Source organism: Vespula pensylvanica, chromosome 2, assembly GCF_014466175.1.
Source record: "Vespula pensylvanica isolate Volc-1 chromosome 2, ASM1446617v1, whole genome shotgun sequence".
Lineage (NCBI taxonomy): Eukaryota > Metazoa > Arthropoda > Insecta > Hymenoptera > Vespidae > Vespula > Vespula pensylvanica.
Window position 1 is genome coordinate 14136678 of NC_057686.1, and position 15330 is coordinate 14152007.

The 15330-nt window shown below is 38.1% G+C and overlaps 1 protein-coding gene across 2 annotated transcripts in view; it reads left to right on the plus strand.

Annotated features, from left to right (window-relative positions):
* LOC122638086 (zwei Ig domain protein zig-8) overlaps positions 1-15330 on the plus strand; it is a 175475-nt gene that overhangs the window by 158187 nt on the left and 1958 nt on the right. For both annotated transcript variants that reach the window (XM_043830753.1, XM_043830754.1), the window contains exon 6: positions 9314-9524. In XM_043830753.1, the coding sequence (XP_043686688.1) occupies positions 9314-9524 (211 nt within the window). The remainder of the gene's footprint in view (positions 1-9313; positions 9525-15330) is intronic.

Below are 15330 nucleotides of genomic sequence, written 5' to 3' on the forward strand. Positions count from 1 at the left end.
TCTCAAAAGTTCTTGGTTAAGAAGAAACACAAAAATCATGAAGAAGAATCTTTCGTCCTTTTTCGAAACTTCGAAACTTCGAAACGAACCGATGTTAAATCTTTCGAGAAAGGATTTGGAAATATTACGAGATAGGTATGGTAGTCGATGTTGTCCTCCAAGGGAGAATCGCGATATCCGGTTACTATTCAGAAAGTAGTACTCGTTCCTCATAAGTCTCGGAGTCCATGCACGCAAGGACGCAGCCGTTCGTTTTTCAGAAGCTGATCCTCGAGTCAGGAGTAATAGCAGCCTTAAAGCCGAGATAGCGTTTGAACTTTCGGCTAAGTCAGCCCTGGCAACAGAAAGTCCTCGATATGAACTCACCCTCTCTCTTCGAATAACCCTCTCTAACCCTCTCAACCATTCTCTTCCATCGTCGAACTCTCCTAAGCTCGCTTCAGGAACGATGGATGGTCCGAAGAAAAATCGAACGAATCGAGGAAGTAGGGGATAAATTCCTTTTCTTTTCTAATAATCCGAAGAAAGAACGACCGTAAGGAGCGAGGAGGACTAATCTGGTGGACGACGACGACGACAACGAGGACGAAGAAGACAACGACAACGACAACGACTCACGGCTTTCAATCGGTCTTCCGACGTCCCAACGATGGAACGACGGAAAGGAAGAAATTGCGAATCCATCGTCTTTCTCGTTGTCGTCTTGACTATCGAGCAAAAGGAATAAAGCCGGATTTTAACGCATGACCGACGCACTTTTCTCATCGGATTACTCGACAATGGTTTTGACAATAGTTTAGTATAGTATCATTCGGAGACGTCTCGCTCGACCTAGCGTAAATCTTCACTCAATTTCTTACGTTTTAATAATCGAGATCTATCGTCGTTGCTGTTGTTACTATAAAGGACAACAAAAAAAGAAGAAAATGAGAAAAAAAGAAGAAGGAGAAGAAGAAGAAGAAAGAACATATCATTGCGTCCTTCGTAAGAATTTTATTTGCTAGTCAAAATTTACGTGCCGCACCTGCTACGACGTAAAATTGCCATAAAGTCGATACCGGTTATTGTGCAACCGGTGAGCGAATATTATTTTTGATACGCCCTATACGCGGCGTACTCTATATACGAAAAAGGGTCTCAAGAAACGGGGAGAACGTAAATCAAACTCAATCGGCCATAGTAAGGAAACTAGACGGAGATGGAAATCAGGCATATCGATAACTCCCTTTTCGTAAAATTGTCGCACACATTGCGCTATTCTACTTTTTACAACTCGAGAAATCAAGAAAATTTTCTTATGAGAAATCGTGCAACTTGATGTTAGAGATTAGTTTTTGTTTGATCTAGAAAAGGTGAAGTGAGAAAACAGAAGAGCCAAACGAAAGCCATGTAATTTGAAAAAACGATAAAGAGGTATGTCGAAAACGAGCTCTCGCACTAGAAATTCGACTCTTTGTTTCGAAAAGTTTGAACGAACTATTTTCGCATTTCGGTTTCTAGTACTCGCATCTCAGAATCCACAGGCAAGAGGTAGTTCAAGATCGTTATTCTCGATCGATGACATTACCGTAACTAAAATCGAAAAAGTATCTCGAATACGACTCCTTCGAGTCGTATCGAGAATCGTTTCGAATCTCGCGAGAGAACGAGATTGCTATTGGAATTCGTTCCCAGCCAAAGCTAGTTTTCGCTAGGTTTTCGCGACGATGTAAGTTGTAACGATCGTTCGTCTTGAGAAATTGATTTTGAAAAGTACAAAAATAGAGCTCCACGTCAAGATTTGTTTACGTTTGAAAATCAATGTGCCAAGGTATCGATACACCGATGAAAAAAAAAAGAAAAAGAAAAGAAAGGAAAGAAAAAGAAAGAAGAAGGAAAAAGCTTAACACTCGTGTTATCAGTTCTTCAACCTTCGAACGAAAATTTCAACGAACGTCGATATTACGTCAACCGCGAGATAGAATAACGCGATAATTAATGACAAGCTCCGTGCATGCCTCTCTTCTTCTCTGCTCCTCCCCGTATCTAACTAAATGTGTAATAATGATCATTCGAGGTGAGCGTAATGTGGAATTTTAACTCAAATGGACGACGAAACTTTCACCCTTTAGAATTCTCTCCCGAATACGAATGAGTTATTTCTAGGAACTTTCCTTTTTTTTCTTTTCTCTCTCTCTTTCTCTCTCTCTCTCTCTCTCTCTCTCTCTCTCTCTCTCTCTCTCTCTTCCTCTCTCTTTATATTTCTCCGTAGAAATTTACGAGGGTAAAACGCAAGAGTGTAAAAAAGCTGCTTCGGCTCGCGGCTAGCGTTTGGAATCCACTACGAGTACGCTTAGTTTCGTTCGAGGAACGATGACAAAGTTTTTATACGTCTTCTCTCTCGCCCCAGGAAAAGAACGATTTCTCGCGAAGAACGATCATAAATTTCCATTTGCGCCATTTACCCCGAATCCACGGGATTGCCATTGGCTATCTATATAGGTTCTTATTGAACGATAAATATAGAATGTCTCAAAAGCACCAGGATTCGACGATAGGAGTTCGGGCTTCTTCTCGGATAAAACGTTGAGTTTATATCCTTTCTTATCTCACCTTTAATTCCATCATCGATGTAGGTAATCATTTATCCAGATTCCTGTCAGCAACTACGAGAACGATATCGATCATCTGGAACAAAAGGGAAAATATGTATAATAATAATAATAGGTATACATATATTCATATGCAATTTCACTAACGATGACTCGTTCCATTGTTCCGTTATACTCGTAATAAAAATATGAAATACATTTTTCCATAATATTGATATCATCGTTATCGTTTCTCGGTTTGCTCAAAAGAAGCAGCATTATAATATTGCAATAGCAATAACGCTCAATGCGTGCACAATGGTGAAGAGTGAACGATACTAGGACGTACGTACTTTCAAAAGTAGCAAAAGCGAAAGAGGGAGAGAAAAAGAGGAGAGGAAAGAACTAACCGTGAAAGTTTTCCGATCGAATCGACGTAAAACTCTCGACGTAAAAGGCCGTTCATAAATGCGAACTTTCTCGATTCGCTTTGTTACGCGTTTCCACTATACCGCGTACGTTTCATAACGTCGAAGGAACGACGGGGTGGTACAACGATCCACGCTCACGACTACTCCAACCCTTCTTTACCATTGGGGTAAGGAGACTCACAGAAGGGTGAGATGCATACCAACAAAGAGGATGGAAGAAGGAGAGTCAGAGAGAGAGAGAGAGAGAGAGAGACATGTCGAGAACGAAGACGAGGAGGATGCCGACCCTCTCTTATCGGGCGTCGAATTGCTAATCTTCGCTAAACTCAGCGAGCGGAAATCCAGTTAAGTGGATGTCGCGACAGTTACGGTAGTATACTAAGAGACACGAGGAAAGGGACAGGGACACGGCGGTATACGAGATCGAATTTCCTTTCGGACGTAGCAAAACTTGAGGGACAGTTTGGCACACGATACTACACCACTACCACCAGCACCACCACTATCCGCCCCACGTCTGTTATAATCCGCCTTAGTTCGTCCTTCCTTCACCCTTATTACGAACCATCGCTATAGATTCTTCCTAATCTCCATTCGCTTCTCTAATTCGACTTTTAGTTCGAGTTATAGTCAATTCTGATCAAGGATCTTTCGTATAATCTTCCCCAATTTGGATATCACATCAGAAATACTTTAACTGTGACTTATGTTAGACATATTAATTTGCTTCCTCTCTCTAGAAAAGGGAAAGTTAATCGAGTGAACAAATAAAACGTTACTTCTGATTATTCTCTTCCTGGGAATTCACAAAGGTAAACATTAAGAGATTTGAAACTGGTATTCATTCGAGGTAAGACTTTACTACCGAGAAATCTTCTCTAGACCCTCGATAGAATCTCCTTTATCGATTCTACTATGTGAATTTGCGAGAGAATGATCAACCGTATCTTACTTAAGAAGGGATATAAAGGGAAGATGAGAAGACATCTAAACGAGATTAGGAAAGAAAAAAGAAAATGGAGAAACGACCTTATGCCTGATGCTCAAGGGCCATTTTCAAAAGGGAAAAGCTTTGAAGCTGCCAACTGCATTCTCCTAATAATTGTAACTTTTGGTGAGAGGACTGTTTGAGGGTTAAGTACTACCACTCTGAGGGTAATGCTCTCTCACTAATTACCGAAACGGCGTACACACGTGGAACTGCACAATGCCGTTTTCGCGTCGACTTTTACCACGACTAAGAGAAACAAGAACATACTTCTAGTCGCAAGAAGTTCGTGCATTGTCCTTGCATTAGAAGTACCACCAACCCTGAAATTAATTCTCCCTCCTTCTACGAACTCCTTGAAATTTATCGTAGAATCGATAAGGAAGATATCGATTAACGATCGTTTACCAAGATCTCGTCCTTTGTCCCGTATACGGGATACGAGACAAGTACTTCGTGAAGGGCTCCTTATCGTCCTGCTTTGTTTGACTTAACCTGTAAAGCCGCATAAGATTCGAGATTACAAATACGCAGCCCTTTAAGTCTTCCCACGTGTCTCTCTATTTCTCCATCTCGTTTCACTTTGGATAGCATCCAAAGGAACTAGGACTAACCTCGAGGCTAACCGCCGAGCTTCTGTAAATTTCTACGATGAAACAATTCATTAGAATACGACTGGAGGCAACGACGAACAAACGCGTTATAATACTCGAATTCTCTCTCTCTCTCTCTCTCTCTCTCTCTCTCTCTCTTTTTTGCATCACGTATTATTATCCAACAAGAATATATTTCAGACACTTGTAAAAAGCATATCTTTTTTCGAGAATGAACTATCTATATGAATACATATATTATTCCGACTTTTTCCGATGATAATTAAAGGATGGGGAAAAGGGACGAGGAAGGGAAGTGATAAAAAAAAGATAAACGAAAACCGCGGTTGGATTTCCGATCACCGACCCAACCCAAACCGTGATATTTACTCTAAATTCGTGCAATCAACAACTCTCGGCCGCTATTTAAACTCCAGCCATTCGTATATGAGCTTCCACGTATCTCGGTACTCGATTTATCTCGATCGTCCGATTAATCCTAGTAAGTATTTTTTTTTTCGAAAGAGAGAGAGAGAAAAATCGAGATCGAAATCGATAGCGAGTTACGATCGCGTAGGAGGATCCACCTGCAAGTTCGAGATGGGAAGAAGAAGGGAAAGGGGCAGCATGGTAGGAAACGATAAATGCGAGAGAGCAGCGATAACTGATAACTTCGATGAAAATATCGAAGGACCGTTGAACCGTGCATTAATTCGAAATACCGAGTATCCGAGTGTCTTTGTCGTTATTTGATGCGCCCGTGTGCGTTTTTCGAAGTGTGTATTTCTGTGCGTATATGTCTATATATTCACCAGAGAAAGAGAGAGTTAAAAGCTAACGCTTCGTATACCGATTCAATCCGGAAGCCCCTCGAGCTTGCAAAACAGGCAAGTGTAACTCGGCGAACTTACGGTAGATATGGGCGTGTGTTCGCGAGCGAATGAACGCTAGTGCATTGGTGCATAGAGAGAGAAAGAGAGACACACGCAACTCTGCAGCGTGAGTCGATGGAAATTCGTGTGAAAACTAACAAGAGAAAGGGATGATACGGTGATAGTAGTGGTGGTGGTAGTGATACGGAAGGGTGTATGCTGACGCAAGAACACCTGCTGTTTGCATACACCTACCGAGTAATTCGATCTATCTTTGGACTGAAACTCGCTCCGAGTTTTTATATATATATATATAAAAAAAAAAATAAAAAACGAAAAAAAAAACAAAAAAGCAGGAAAAAACAAAAAAATAAACGCACAAAGCGATCGGCGAAAAATGTTTTCGGTCGAATCAGCGATCGCGTTTCCCGTATACGTCCTTTCTGTCTACCTGTTTTTCACTTCCGCTTTCGCGTTTTAAGCGAGACTACTCCGTGGTACTCGGCGAGACTCGATCGCTCGGAAATTGGACGGCTCGATTTCCTTTCGAAAGCTACCGAATTTATAGTTCTTCGTTTTAATCGAAAACCGACCGACCGATCTCCTATTCGGCCTATTTTAAACTCCGTAACTCCAGGAAAAATGTTGTTTCTTTTTCTTCCTTTCTTTTTTTCCTCTTTTTTCGCTTTGTAACGCGCGAGGAACGTTAGCTTGGCTCGTAAAACGCAGCTATACGATTTTCATGGCGAATCTCATATATCAATGCCGCCGATTCTGAAGGTAAAGCTCTTTGGGGACCTACGTAATTGGGATTCTCGGAGGACAGGAGATTTCGAACTTTCTCTACCGTTCTCTATCTCTCTATATCCCTCCTTCTCTCTCTCTCTCTTTCTCTCTTTTTCTCTGTCATTGTATTCGTCTCTCCTTCGCGAAAGATGATTTTTTCATATATGTCAAAGGGAAAGGATAACTCCAGCGAAATTATTTTATCATCCTTCAACAATTTTTATTGGACGAATTCTTTACAACTGACGTTATCTTTCTATAATGATATATTCAAATATAAATACCATCCTGTTCGATCTGCAGTGAATTAAGATTAATCTAAAAATCGTTTAATTAACGCCCTCAAATTCAAACGTTCATTAAAACGGGTAAAGATAAAAAGGTACGGATGTACAATGCGATTGGTCCAATACTCGCCATAAACCGTGAACACATCGGGGCTATAGTCGAGAGCTCACGAAACGTTTTATTCGTTAGCCCTTTATCTCTATTTCTCTTCCTCTACGACCATCCAAAGAAGAAGAAGAAGGAAAAAGGAAAAAGACGAAAGAAAAGAAGAAGGATAGCCGAGTACCAAGCTCGTTCCATTTGTCAAGAGTAATTTGTCCGTTTCCATTTTGTGCATTTCACGCTACTACCGTATTAAAGAAAGATAAGGTTGGCATAAAACGTGGTGACGAGGCCAATTAATCGTTCTCACCTTTCACCATGATTTCCTCCTTTGTTTGGCCATCGTCATTCACGTCGATCTCGCCTATTTTTCACTTCTCTTCAATTCTTCACGTTATTCCTCCATTCTTTATCGTTTACTATGTATATATTCAAAGAAATATATTCCATGTCTATTAACATGAAAAAAAGGAAGGATATATGCTAGAAATATGACATTAAATATAAGAATAAGTATACATGATTAAGGATTGCCATAACGATGGAATACTATAAGGAGATTAACGTAAGAAGATTAACATTTCAATATATAGAATGGAAATGGAAGAAACTAGTTTTCTTTGTATATATGTATACGTACATATATATATATATAGAGGTATATATATACACAGGTACCTGATATAGATACATATATACTCGTACATATCCGTATGTAACAGGAGCGTTAATTTTCACATTCCGCTCGCTTTTTAGAAAGAGCTCGCTCGTGTGTATCCATTAGTGCTTGATAAAATTAAGTCTATAGTAGAGTATGCTCGTATTTCTGTCCCAATATTAAATTCCTCTCGTTGAATTTTACAACTTGCAAAGTCTATTCTCGGATCTCGATATTCCCAATAGATGTTACATCGATATTCTGTATGTATTCCTTTATGAATCCCTTTGTAGTGACGATGTTATTCGTCATGCGTACACACAAACACACATACTTTTTACTTCGAGTACAGTTGTTTCAATCGATAATAACTAAGCAGAAGAAAGAAATAGAAAAAGAGACAGAACGAAACAGAACTCGACCGAGCGTGGCGTGGAACGGGGTATTCATAAAGTCCATCTACAATGTAGTGTGTAACCGCTAGAGTCGGCTTAAGGGCTAGTACCTTAACTAACGTAACAAACAAAAGAAGGAACATTTAACAGGCGAGAATGCGCGCTCTTCCGACCTACCCACTTTCCATGCTTTTCTCTTTTGCCAGGATCCGTCAAGCGCGAAAATCTCTGCTCGTAGGATTCTCTCTGAACCGGCCATTCTTTTACGCTCAAGTTAACTCCTCGTGTACCCTTTAAGTATAAAAGTACATATGTACCTCTATACCGAAACAAATTACAGAGAGGATCCTTTCAATGCGTTTTATCTCGCACAGAGATAGCGAGATTCTCTACCTCTAATGATTTTTAGTCGTCCGTTCTCTTTTATCTCGCATATAGAGTACATAAAATTAGCAGCCTCTATTCCATAGATATTTCAATGGTTATAATCATCAACGAGAGATTATAAAATTTATTATTGAAACTATTTGTCGATGATAAATAAAATCGTGAATTCACGAAAGATCGTGTACCAATGAGGAATAGATAGAACGACATAGTCGTAATTTATGCCGTATCACATATGTTACATATTCGTGTAATTTGAATCGTTACACGTTAATTGGAAGTTAAATTTAACGGATGCGAGTTGATAGTTTACGGAATGACGCGATCTATAAAAGATTCAATGTGGCCTCGGACCTCCGATTTTCATGTATATTTCATGAAGTAGAATGATTTTTTAACCATCGTTAATGCAGAACTCCCTGCGATTTCTATCCAAAGAAAAATTTCACGAACGACCAGCGCACGACATAGATATTTATATGAGAAGGTATGAAATAGAATACCTACTGTCAAGAGGACACGTTATTTTCCGAGGTGAAAAATCTGTAATTACTATTCTTAATACTGGTCGACAAAAAAAATATCGCGTTGTTATCGACCTAAGTGGAACGATTAGAGTTAATATTGTCGACACGCATCTGTGCATATTGCAAGGGAACACGCGAATGTCCTCGATATTTTGTTTTTCTTTTTATCACATCTTCTTCTCTTTTTTCATCCTATTAATGTTCTTATTTCCGTCACGGTGATATTATCAAAGAGGTCCATGCTAGTCGATTCGCTTCCATCGCATTTCCTAGTGTCCTAGAAACGTTCGATAGACCGATATGAGAGAGGCAGGAGTAAACGACATATTAATTTCAAAAAACAAAGATGGTAAAGTGTCTTGTCGAATGAACAAAGATAGATATATATATACATAGAGAGAGAGAGAGAGAGAGAGAGAGAGAGAGAGAGAGAGAACATTTCAAATACAAAATTGTCCAGTAATTTATAACGTTCGATGTCGAGTCGCTTCTGCTCACTCGAGAAACGAGAATACATCGTCGAGTTTCGCGATAAAGTAATAACATATGTGTGCGCATACGTGGTACAGCGTTTTCCGGTATAAAACGAATGATGAAGTGAGTGAATGAGTGAGAGAGAGAGAGAGAGAGAGAGAAGAGATAGAAAAAAAAATATAGTGGTACATAGCCCGGCAGGCTCGTCAAACGAAATCGTTCTCTTTATCTTCTGCTTCCAGAGCCCTACGCCGCCGCAATACGTATTCTGGTATCACAATAACCGGATGATAAACTACGACACCTCGCGGGGCAGCGTCACCGTACAAACCGATCCAGGACCAACCCAGAGTCGACTGACGATACGCCAGGCCGTAGAATCGGACACCGGCAATTACACGTGTAACGCGTCCAATACCAAGCCTGCATCCATCTTTGTCTTCGTTACAGAGGGTGAGTATATTTATGTACATACATACATATGTATTAGCAGTCTAACTAGAATAACATAAACGTATCGTTTCACACAACATATATTCTTAAAAAAAAAAAAAAGGAAGAAGAAGATGAGAAAGAAGTAACTAATCTTAGTCATCTTTCGGTAGTGATTAATATCCTTTCATATATCATGGGTAAAAAGAAATAACAAAGAAAAAGAAAAAGGTAATAATAAATGGACATCTTCGTGAATTCGTAAGAACGAAACAACAATACTCAGAATCCAAAACATGTACGTTATACGTTTCACCTTTTACGATAATTAAGAGTGAACGCGATAACGTAACTCCCTTGAGGTATCCACCGGCCTCTTGGAGAATCGTTGATTTATTTTTCTACTATTCTTAGGGGAAGGAAAATTAATGAAAAGTTCGAAATACATTGAAGTGTTCCTCGTTTAGATAACAGAAAGAGAATAGAATTCTCCAGACACTATTTATGATTAGAAAAAAATTAATGTGTATTTATTCAGAGAAGAAAAAAAGGAAAAAAGACAAATGTAATTGATTTTAATGAAAAGCAAACAAAAACGAATAGATACAACAGTTTATAAAATGTAAAAAACAAATATTTCGATGAATAAGTAAGCGAACATCTTTGAATCGGCTTCTTACACGGTAATAAGTATTTACGAGAGGATGAGTATAAATAGATTACGATGAACAAAGAGGCATTAGAAAGGTATTAAAAGTAAGACCCTTCAACTTCCGAGCATGCTTGAGTATACACGTACGTATGTTGTGTATATGTATGTTGTATGTGTGTACGTATGTACGTATGTACGTATGTACGTATGTATTTATGTATGAACGTATATACGAACGTATATTTCTGATCCGCTTAAGCGAAACTGTTTCACGCGTTGCTCGAGAAACGACGTAGAAAAGGTCGAAATATATTCATCGAGGTAACTAAGGTTACGCGTTTCCACTTTCCCCTGTAACCAACCCCCGGTCTTAATGCGAACTTTATATTAAAAAACATCGTCTGTTATTATAACGTGTACTCTTTTCTCGCTAGCCCTTAGCCACTTTTTTCTCCAAACGAAAAACGAAAATACACTCCAGCAAGCAAAAAACCACTCTCTTTCGTTGTTTCTTCCATCGTAGTTCATTAAACGAAAAGACAAAATGTAGTAACGTGTAGGTATGTTACATAGATAAATACATTTTTTAAAATTTTGTAAATTATGTAAATCACGACTCGAAGAAGAAACACAAAGAAACGTGTTCTTTTTTTTCAAGCAATTGTGTGTGTGTGTGTGTGTATGTGTGTATGTGCGTGTACTACAAAGAGAAACAAAGTGACATATTACTCGTTAAATTTTTTATCAACGCACAAGGCACGCTCTCATCGAAGCAAAGGGATATTTTTAGAAATAATACGTGCTTTAATAGGCGCTCCAATAAGTTTGTGTATGTGTGTGTATGGGGGTGTGTGGTGTACATGCGCGTATTCACGCACATAACTCGTCTCAGCGTCAGGAGATCGAACGTGTTGGGATCCACGCCCCGCCAGGAGCACTCGAGCGAGCTTGCACAGAGAAAGAGAGATAGATAGAAGAGCTTCTTCGGTCCTTCGACGATCGATCACTTCGATGACCTCCCCTAGCGTGCCTCTCTATTTCTCACACACGTACACACTCTCCCTCTCTCGTATATTCTACACACATACATATATATATATATCTCCATGTTTTTCTACGTACAATATATTATACATGTATGTATATATATATGTATCTATGTATGTATACACGTACGTACGTACTTATATATGTATATATGTATGTATGTATGTATGTATATATATATATATATATATATATATATATATGTTTAATTCCTTCTTAATGAGACTCGAAGCTAACGACAAAGGCTTGACGAACAAAAAACTTCATTCTGTCTCTCTCTCTCTCTCTCTCTCTCTCTCTCTCTCTCTCTCTCTCTCTCTCTCTCTTTCTCTCTCTCTTTTTCTCTCTCTCTCTTTGTCGAAATTCTTGGGGTTGACACAAAAAAAAATCGTAGTAGGCTCGTTCAAAGGGCAGAACGGTTCGCTGTGAAACCCTCATAATCGACCGAAGAAAAGAGGAAGGAGGAGTTGCCTTGTCGGAAAAGCTTAATTAGATTACGAAAAAAACAAAGGGGTCGAGGGTGAAAGGATCATCTTGATCCTTCGGACGACGTAATCTCAAGAATCGTGAGGGATAACAAGGCTCGCCCTAACTTTTGTCTTTGGTCTTCTAAACATTCGTTTGGTTTCTTCTATTTCTTTATTAGATTTTCTTCTTCACTTTTTATTTACTTTTTCTTTTTCTCTTTTTTTTTTTTTGTAAGATTCAAACTTAGAACAACGAAAATTACTTCGTCGATCTTATAAATATTCATTTATATTTTCGATTCCTCTCATTTCTTTATTTTCAAAAGATCGATTCGAACTAGCACATAATCTATTTTTTTTCCTTTTTCTTTTTCTATTTTTTCTTTCTCATCTTCCTAGAGGGTATTGCCTAAAGTATAAAGGTCAGGCGTGATCTTCCATCGCGAGATAAGACGTTTTCTCTATTTCCTCTTGCACAGGACTAAACTTAAGTTCCAGACGAAGCAAAGGGTGAACGAGGAAGCTCTAGTTCGCCTTTCGAAGCTCGTACCGAGTGTCCATGAAAAAGTAATGAGAGAACGCTGCAAAGGTTGCCTCGTAGTTTTCCTCGTGTTGCTCTACTTGAGAGAAGCAAGAGAGAGAGAGAGAGAGAGAGAGAGAAATAAAGAGAAAGAGAAGGAAAGATATTTAGTCGACCTAATTTCGATTCGAATCATTTCCCGATGGAACGTTTATGAGGAAACGAATCCTATATGTACGTACGTTCATACGTAACACAGAAAATCTCAATTATTTAATCGCTTTTTCATTAACACTCTAAATTCATTTCAACGATGATTCATGTATCTGTTTTTATTGAATTATAGCAGATGAAAGAATAGAATTTACATCGTTTATAGAAACCGCATACTTTAATCGATTCCAACGATTTTCGATAGATGAATAATCAAATGAAATATTATTATTTGACAAAACGAATCTTTCATTCGAATACTTTTAATACGTATGTGTGTGTGTATATACATGTATATATGTATATATACATATATATATGTACGTAAGTTTCATCCAAGTAGATCTCCGTTAGATGTACACATTCTGATGAAATTTTGAAGACACCAAGTCCATTATGGCGTCGCCTCACGGACCACGAATTTCGCGCGTGTACTAACGTCCTGTAGCTACGGCGCCATATATACACAGAGGATCGTAATTCACGCTCTCCCGGGAACATATGGGCGAACGGCTCGCCGTAAATTACGGTAAAAATGTGCATGCGCTCGCGCTTCACGAAGGACACGTATACCCGATGAATGTTGCAAATCTGAAGGCCCCGGAGCTTTGCGTCATGAATCCTGATAGTACACGTAGGAAAACGTGACGGCTAAGAAATCACGACTTTCTTTTTTCATTTCTCTTTCCTTTATTTTCTTCTTTTTTGTTCTTGTTTCTTTTTAACCATCTCGCAAAATACCGCCTCGTTCTCGACAAATACAAACGGATCCGAATTATAAAGTTTTTCTTCGTTGGATATTGTGAGTAACAGATATAATTAAACCCATATACAATTTTAAATCAAATCGATAGAATTTGTTGCATAAGTTAAAAGAGTATTAATGTACGATAAATAATAAACGTATTTAAGTACATCGTCGATAAATGCAACGCTAATGATACTTGGATTCATTTAATTGATTAAATTTTTTAATAATCTTTATTGAAGAATAATATCGGATAATATGGGTACGAATATATATGCACGGGTTATAGTATAAATTATAACATATTTTATTATTATTTTCAAGTTATCAAAGAGATGTTTTTATATTAAGTAGATCACTTAATAGAATATTACTTTCCGTTATGGTCCATGCTCGGCAATATTATTAGATAAAGATAATTAATGGTACTTTAAAGAATCTTTTTATATCAAAGTCGAAAAATTACCTGATTTATTTCTATTGATGTAATACCTTTGATATTAATTTCTTTCGCGTTTCCCGTTAGAAATCCTTCGATATCGTTTCATTGAATTTCCTTTTTCTCTTTTCAGAAACTTTGAACTCGACGATCGATCCTGAAAGAAAACGTAAAAAGTCAAAACGTTCGTAGAAAAATTGTCGAACGTCAATTACTACTCGTTCTCTTTCTTAGATTAAAGCGAGAAGCTTAAGCTCTTTGAAGACTAAAACACGGAAGCCTTACGCATTATACCGGCCCAGTTGTCAGACTGCGAACGTCCCTTTGTGCTTTGGTACACGTCTTCTATAATGCTGTAGCGGCGACGTAATTGACAAAGTTTACGTCGACTCTTGTTCATAAATCTAGAACTCATTTAGTTTCGAAGATCTCCACTATTTGATCAGGAAGTTGAATTAAACCGCTTTATTGTCAGACACTAACGTCGATATTTCCCGCCTTTGAGTTCCAGAATATCAATTAAAAGTGTTATCAAGAAATTGATCACAAGGATAAAACGATATAACGAATAAATAATTTCTAAATGAAAGGAAAACCACACTGTGTTTGATGAATAATAATGATGTTCATACGTATTTATGTATAGATGTACATGTATCTATATATAGAGATATATTTGGTCGAAGGTCGTTAAATCGAAGGTTTCTTAGCTTGCCGCAAATCACGGTACCCTTACTTTCCTTATAGCTTTACCCTAGCCGAATTTAACTTTCCGATTAATTAACGTAGGGTCTCCCAGGCGAGATATAAGCCAAGAACGAAGTTAAACCGAGATAGCCGTTCGGAGTAAAACATTTTGTGTGGGACGCCGGCAACACCGGTTGCCTAGAAAAAAAGGGTACTTGAGCTAACTAAGCGGAAAGTTAACGTAATTCTTGCGAAAGTCCGGACAAAGCGAACTAACAATAAGTCCGTTTGCGGGAGACTCGCAAGCGTAACGAGGAGAACTCGAGGGACAAAATATCGGTCCGCTCGACGATTACAACCTTCCGCAATTTTCCTATCGCATGAATTTCCTTCAACTAGATTCATCTTCTCTCCTCCTCCTCCTCCTCCTCCTCCTCCTCCTCCTCCTCTTTCTCATCCTTTGAATTATACATCGATCACGAACGATCGTAGAATAATGAAATAATGAATTACATTTCATTCATCTAACCAATTCGCCATCGTTCTCGCACACAGAAAAAAAAGGAATTCGTTTAAAAATTGCATTAGATTCGATTATCGACGACATATCCATACTCGCACGGATTTTAAACTTGTTCTCGTAAAGCCTTTCATCTTTTTTCCACGTCACACGATGTTCTATCATCGATCATAAAGCCAAGGGATATAGCCAATGTATTAATTAAAATTAAAAACCTGAGTATCTAGGTTACTTTTTTAAATAGAGAAAAATCTTTGATATAGAATATGTATAATTATAAAGGGCTAATATAGTGAGAAGATATATCCTAAAATATAAGTGTTACATATTAACATTTCTTGAAATGGAACTTTATCTTTACTTAAATAAAAATTTTTAAGTATAATCAAGGCAAGCTCAAAACGTTCTGAATTTCTCCTATTACAAATAAAAAAATATATATCGATATAGGTTATCCTCATTTACAACTCTTCTTAAAGAGAAACAAAAAAAAAAAGAAAGAAGAAAAAACAGAAAGAAACAAATAAACAATCT